The 7,701-nt window shown below is 47.2% G+C and overlaps 1 protein-coding gene across 1 annotated transcript; it reads left to right on the forward strand.

Moving 5' to 3' along the window:
* Positions 1–5,286: 5,286 nt before the first annotated feature.
* On the forward strand, positions 5,287–7,438 carry LOC135367507 (uncharacterized protein K02A2.6-like). Its single transcript, XM_064600806.1, has one exon. It carries the CDS (start codon positions 5,318–5,320, stop codon positions 7,436–7,438), a length of 2,121 nt encoding a protein of 706 aa, XP_064456876.1. The 5' UTR covers positions 5,287–5,317.
* The last annotated feature ends 263 nt before the right edge of the window (positions 7,439–7,701 follow it).

A 7,701-nucleotide genomic window follows, 5' to 3' on the forward strand; every position in this document is an offset into this window, starting at 1 on the left:
AAAAGTCTTCTGAAACTGTCGTGCAAGACGGCGAGTTGATTTTCGTGCTTTCGTGTTTTGAGTAGCACGGGGGTAGCTGTCGCGCGCGTAGCGTGTGACGAAGACTGTGCAAAATATAATATATTTGAGATATATCAAAATATATATCTCAAATGCAAAATGGTCAAACAACCGTCATAAAAAATGGACGCAAATGCTAAATAAGATGAGTTCTAAATAAGTGTCTGTTCACATGCCGATCGGTAGCAGTTCTATCTCAATACAGCTTACAGAAACAGGATTTCTTGAAATGAATTATGAAATTACCAGTTCTGTTGAAACTAGAAGTTCAACTCACAGTGCGCACACAAAATGATAAGAATCAAAGGAATGGCATAACCGAAGTAAAATAGGGAATTCGACAATTATATGCTATGTAACCTGTTCGTATTCCGCATAGTAGCGGCTGTGACTAGTAGGCAGTGGCGTAGCCAGACCTCCAAGGTAGGGGGGGCTCGATACGAAAACTCGCCCCCCCCCGCTGATCCTCTGTCGACAACACACACATACTTGTGCACACTGCAAACTGTGGATTAAAAAAAGGAACGAAAATAGTTGATTTAGACGTTCACAATACGATTACATGTATAGGCTGTCATGACCAATGAGGTGGTGTCAGGAGATTAGAAGTATTTTGAAAAGCTCATACTTTGAAAACCACTCAAGAGTGCTTCTCAGATAGACGCCATGAACTGCAATAACTTTCGCGATCGTCACACTGGTCCCCCCCCCCCCCATATATTATGTTCTCGGATTTGCACGATTTGTGTGGGTCGGTCCGTGGCAGGTAGGGGAGGCTCGAGCCCCCCACCCCCACCCCCGTGGTTACGCCACTGCTAGTAGATGAAGATAACTTTTTCTTTTTTTTCTCTCTCTCTTTGGCTGCGATTCGTGTTATCGCTTTGTGAGATGACGAGAGGTGTGATCTTTCGCCACGAAATGTGGTCATTTCACTAGTTTATTTCAGTCGTCTCCATCGCATTACGCAGCGCTGATTGCGCACAGTTTGTCGTGGGACAATCGTTGTACTTCCGAGTAAACGGAGGATCCGTCTACAGACAGAGTTCAATCCAAGAAATTGCATTTGCATTGCAAGATAGTTATCGTGCGACAAAAATTCCTCGTAGCAAAATGGATGCGACAGCACTCCTTCCCCTTGCCAACATAATAAACATTTACCGTGGTGCCCCCTCCTTCCATGCTCCGGTTCTTCGTTCAGTTCCCCCACATGTAGAAAACAAAGAAACTAGTTGGAAAGAAAAAGGAGCGAGACAAAGACGTCAGAAATACAAGCGAAATGACACTCAAGAGCCAAGCTCTAAACAACAGCTTTGTTGCGTTCCCCTGTGATTCTCTCTTACAATGAGAAATGAGATACAACAACCGAAGTAATGTCAACGCGTGCGCATTCTCGTTGTTTTTCCTCGGTCGTTCGTCCTGTGGCCATGTGTCACGTTGACCCGATTGCAGCAGCACAGTGGATGCCAATCTCCCGTGAGGTTGTCTATTTCCAGGTCTCGCGTAACGGACTGTTACACTGCTTACACACTGGTCATTTCAGATCTATCCGCTGTGCCGTGGAGCACTACGTAGAAGGTAAAGAGCATGTTGGTTGGAACTCATCAAAGAAAGACGTCACCTTTGTCGAGAAACACGCCCCCGGGTAGCGGTAGGGAGAATTTGTGTCAAATAAACCTGGATTGCTAGTTGAGCGCCGTCCGTGTCTGTCGTGTTTGTGTTCGTCCACCACGATGCGTCGCCGAGAAAGCACGAATTCAGCTGAAATCGCCCGCAGAGCGCTGTCGTCACTTCCGCACTTCGTTCGCAGACCATGGCGCAGACGATATCCCCAGGGTTCAACTGATTTCGGTATTATCACTGCTGAGTAGACTTTTCATGCTGCTCTCATTTGTTTTGAGCAACGACCGCTAGTCAAAAACGCTTAGGAAACGTTCCTGGGTGGGTTTCCGCGAATCTACAGTTGTGAATGTAGAAAGACGCGTGTAAAAAAGGGAAAAATAGATTTCCTCCATTTCCTGTCTTTTTTTTTTCCGCTAATAGAAAAATCGGGAACTCAGACTCGGTGAAAAGAATGGCGGCAAATGATGCGCAATGGTTCGTTGTGCTTTGTTTCTATGATGTTGTTTTACGCTTGATACACATAACCAACCAGCCAAGCAGATACAGTCGACACTACAGTACGAGAATACAGTAGCATTTTAGTAGTTTAGTAGTATATTATTTTTCTCTTTCGAAAACAGCGTACTGAGGAACGTAGACAGTGACAACGTCACACGCGAAATTGATACATTAGGGAAACGGCACAGGGAAATGTGACGGGGTTTTCGTTTCGTCATTTCGACTGGGACATTTTACCCAACGCCGTTTCATCGAACGCCGATTTATCATCCCTTGCCTTTCGTCGTCCCCCGTCTCGGGATTTTACTGCCACGCAAAGACAATTCTCCAAAGCATCGGGGTGCACAATCGGTTATGAAAAGCAGAAAAGCGTGAACGCAAGTACAAGAAAACGTACATCTGGTAAAAACGTCTGTGATCTTGTCAGCTTGCTGGCGGCATGAGCCCCACGCCATCATCATGTCTTCGTGTGCGTGTGTTGTTGTAATCTTGTACTTTGTTTCGTTAGAACGGATGCGGAAATGTTTTCTTCCCTGTCCCGCCATAATTATACTTGAGCCACTACACGAGGAGTTCCTCGTGGCATTCGCACTTTAGGAATTAGCTAACTCTGAAATTAGCCGCAGGAATACCGCTGGTAGCCTGAATAACGCGGTCAGTCGGGGACATTTTTGGGGCGGGAACGGGACATTTCGGTGTGGAAGTTTCGGTGTACGGACTTTTTTTTTTGGGGGGGGGGGATATTGTTTCCTACAACCATTCTTCGCTGTTTGCGAAGGCAACGCCGATACCTACTGTCATAATAATAATAATAATTCGAGGCTTTACGTCGCGAGACAACTGCGATCAGTTACTGTCATGAAACAGGTTCTCCGTTCCTTTACTATATACTGAGCCTATACTGATATTATGACAATAACGTGAAGGTAATCGCAAATGCTATGAGCCCGATATGGAGAAATGCAACGAAATAAAAGTAAGTTTCTCACAGACACGTAGCTGATTGACGTACTGTCACTGTGACTTCCCTGAGAGAAACATGCGACGCATATGACACACTACTGCTATTTCCTTTTCATGTTCACTCCCAAAATCGAAAATTCTCTTTCCACACCCAAGGTCGTCGAGTATAGCTTTAGAACAGGTTTGCTAGCCAATTTTAGGTAGCTTTTCATTATGACACCCAAGTACTCATAACGTTGTACTCGCGCGCTTTAGCCCGAAGAGGAAAAGCCAGTTCGCCGCGTGACTCAGAAGAGGCACCCGAGCATATGCATGTATATCCAATACCTTGCACATCCTCGAAGGAGGAGCAGCAGTCGCCAAGTAAAGATGCTCCAGAGCAGTCGTGTGTTTTGAGCATCTAGACGAGCGAGAGGTTGTCTACACATTGAACACGCGACCATTAGGATATCCCGCGAAACGTTCGTCCTGAGTGTCAGCTGGATAGACTGCTTGGAGGGGACCTTGCCCCAGCATGATAAAGTTCCCAGGGGCAGTGGGGCAGACACTCAAGCCCCCACGTAGTTGTGTTAGTGTATATCACACAAAGAAATGTCGTTGACTAACAACGCAGTGTAGGGTTGGTATGACATTTCAGACGCGACGGAGCTATACGGCAGACGAGGACAATACGGAAAAGGGCGGTGTGGTGCCTTTCCGTCCTTTCCGTACTGTCCTCGTCTGCCGTAGCTCCGTCGTGTCTAAATGCCGTTGATCACACATTTTCCGCGGCACCCTTTTTTTCTTGTCTTGATGGGAAACTTATGCATCAACTTGTACAACTTCAGGAAGGTGAATTGCATTGTTGCATTTTTGGTGATACGATATGCCATGTAAAACAGTTGACATGGTTACAGAAATACCATGTTTTTATTTTTATTTTACTAAGTTATTTAACTGACTAACTACCCACTACCACGTTTTTGTGGCTTCATAAGAGGAACTATTAGCTGGGAAGGCACATATGTAAGGACGCGTACATGTTCACCTGCAAGAGTCAACGACGTCGGCAGATGGAAGGAACGTTATACGGAAGGTTTTCGAGGTAGTGCAGTGCGAAAGACAAGAATACATAACGCAGAAGCAGTCCCACAACGTATGCCTAATCTAATTCTATGAACCCCCCCCCCTCCCAAAAAAAAGGTAAATTTTATCACGATTTGCTGTTTCTTGTTCTCTTTCTTTTGTTTTTCTTTTTGCCATAAAAAAAGGATTTGACCGACAAAATCCCCTTGCCTACATAACGAATGTTTATCATGGTGCAGACGGTACCTGAATTCAGTCATAGGCGTTACATTACGGCACACACATGCGTGATTCGGGGAGAGTTTTTTTTCTTTTGTATGTTTGCGTGTGTGGCTGGACACGTTTCCATGTCGACAGACAGTGCTGTGCGTAGCGGCGCTACTAACAGAGCAGCTCTTTTCGTTACTTTTTCAGTAGCGGAGGAGCGCTCGCGCTAAATTTCTAACCAATAGCGGAAAAATAATTCCCGCTACAAATTTTTGTAACGTGTCCGATGTTCACCTACATGTACCGCTACTTTTCGGCTAATTTAGAGGGCAAGACAAAAGAAGTAACTCGTATTCCACGCCATTTCACTTCGACAAGGCAGTATCCGTGTTACAATCCGGCATGACCAAAGAGATATTTTCTAATTTCTGTACGCTCTTATTCTGCCTAGAATAAAGTTCAGAGCTGGTATCGACATTTTTCGTGCTTATTGTTCCTGCATAAAACAATATTTTATTGCCTAAGCGTTGTGTGGGCTCTACTCATCATGGTTACATGTTCGTCATAAAAAAAACTACTTACACATCATCTTACGAAAAACACATACTACGAGGCAGCTTCCCAGTAGCGCCGGTACATATTTCCTTCCGGTAGCGGTACCGCGCTACGTTTCGGAATGAGTAGCGGCGTTTCAGAGGAGTAGCGAATAGCGGTACTGTGATGTCGTGTGATGTGGCACGTTTTGGGGAGACCCATCGTCATGGTCATTAAAGGATGGAATGTGGAATGAAGGTGGTGGCTGCATGATTGGGACGACACCACAGGGTACCCATTTTGGCGACGACTGGTAAATCACCTTGCATGCGGAGATTCTGCTTCCTCGGGTACGTCCTGTTTGCTGTTTATGATGTTGGGATTACCGCCACCTTCATTGTTCTTGCCGAGGCCCGGCAAACCTGCGATGTGCTGGCCGTCATGGAAGAAAGCTTTCCGGAACTACTTAATTGCGTCTGGTTTGGACAGCGAGTCCAGCGGTCGACGGAAGGCTATCCTTTACCATTGCCTTGGTTCGGAAGGCCAGAGAATATTCGACCTGTTACCTCTACCTGATTCGCCTGCTCCCACGTCAGTGGGTTCCACGAGCACGGTACCAGATGAAATGGAACTTGCCCTGCAAGTTTTGGATGCCCATTACGCTTCTGCGGTCAACCCCATTGCTGAGCGACACAGGTTTCGCCATCGCCGTCAGCTACCCAGTGAGGCCATCGACGACTACGCCATTGCGCTTCGAGAACTTGCCAGTACCTGTGATTTTGGAACGACACTGGACTCTATGCTCCGCGACCAGATTGTAGAGTCAACCAATATTCCGCAGCTACGCGACCGTCTTCTCCTAGAAGGGCATTCCCTTACGCTGAGCCGGACGCTCGCACTGGCTCGACAATTTCAACAGGCGCAGAAGGAGTCCCGAGAATTTACAGTTGAAACGCAGCAAGATGACGTTCAACGAATAACGAGACAGGTGCATGGGAAGTTACTTCAAGGGGCTCAACGCTACAGCAAACGCACGACAGGCAAAACTCAATGCTTTCGTTGCGGCTCTTCTAATCACCTAGCAAATTCCTCGGCATGCAAGGCCCGGAACCAAAGATGTTTCTTATGCAATAAAACGGGGCGTTTCCGTTCCGTTTGCCGTTCTGCAGGACACCTACGAGAGTTGACTAGCGAGGAGCCTGCCCAGGATACTCCTTCTTGTGCTGATGCCCAGACTGTTCTGCACCTGGAACGTGGCGTTACTAAGAAGAAACCTGGGATTTTCATCACCTTGACAGTATCGGATATATACATACGTTTCCTCATTGATACTGGATCATCCGTATCGATAATGTCCGCTGACACCTACCAGACGCATTTTTCAGCAAAGCACCCCTTGAAACCGCCGTCCGTAAATCTGTATGACTTCTCCAAGCACTGCATTCCTGTTCAAGGATGCTTCACGGTGACGGTGTCCTTCGCCGATCGTTCGGCACACCTGACCTTCTACGTAGTGTCCCACGGGACTACCCTTTTGGGGATGGATGCTGTCACATCTTTGGATCTATGCATCGACGGCATGAGTCACACCTGCTTCAGTACTACGACGTCGGCTCCTTCTGTACCGCCAGGCATCTCAGTTGAGTTCGGGCACCTTTTCGACGGAACTCTTGGGCTGTGCAAGAATTACATCCACAAGGTGAAGACGCGCCCTGATGTGAAGCCTGTTGCTGGGAAGCTACGCCGACTACCTCTCACTGTACGTCAACAAGTTTCCGAGGAATTACGTTTGGAGGAGCAGGATGTGATTGAGAGGGTGACAGCCTCGGAATGGGTCTCGCCAATAGTTGTGGCGAAGAAAAAGGATGGTTCTATTCGGTTATGCGTGGATCTTCGTGAACCGAACAAAGCAGTCGTGCCGGACTGTTTTCCGTTGCCACATACTGATGAGCTGCTAAACGCATTAGCCGGCGCTACAAAGTTTTCAAAGCTTGATTTATCATCGGCGTACCACCAAGTGCCTCTTCACCCGGATAGTAGAGACCTAACTGCCTTCATTACTCATGATGGTCTTTTCCGTTTCAAGCGAGTATGCTTTGGACTTGCCTCTGCACCATCGGCATTTCAACATATGATGTCACTTGTACTGAAAAGTTGTACGGGCGTGCTCTTCTATATCGATGACATCATCATCTACGGACGGACTGAAGAGGAGCATCAGAAGAACCTTTACCGCGTACAGCGAGAACTCCTTCGAGACTCCAAGCCATTCGTATGGACGTCAAGTGCGGATGAAAGCTTCAAGAAAGTGAAGTCGGTGCTCAGCTCCTGTCCAGTCCTCCACATGTTTGACCCACGACTCCCTGTGATCGTGGCGACGGATGCTTCGTCTTACGGACTGGGCGCCGTCTTGCAGCAACTTAAAGGGGACCAGGTTCGCACAGTTGCGTTTGCTTCTCGCACGTTGTCTCCCCTGGAGAGGAAGTTGTAGTGTATCTGTTGTATGTGTTGTTATCGCTCTGTTATCTGGTAACCCACACGCGCGGGAGGCATCGACCGGTCTTATCTTATGGCATGTAGTCTGGTTGTTTTGGCCTTGGCTGAGTCTGCGCAGAGCAACTTCTTGTGGGTTATTTAAAGAGTGCATGATCCGCGTGGAGGGACTTAGTTCATGCCTGTATTTTGACGTGACCACGTCGGTCACAAGTTCTTGCCAGAAAGACTGAATAAAGTCGTTCCGTATGTTACCACCCG

Source organism: Ornithodoros turicata, chromosome 8 (assembly GCF_037126465.1).
Source record: "Ornithodoros turicata isolate Travis chromosome 8, ASM3712646v1, whole genome shotgun sequence".
NCBI lineage: Eukaryota > Metazoa > Arthropoda > Arachnida > Ixodida > Argasidae > Ornithodoros > Ornithodoros turicata.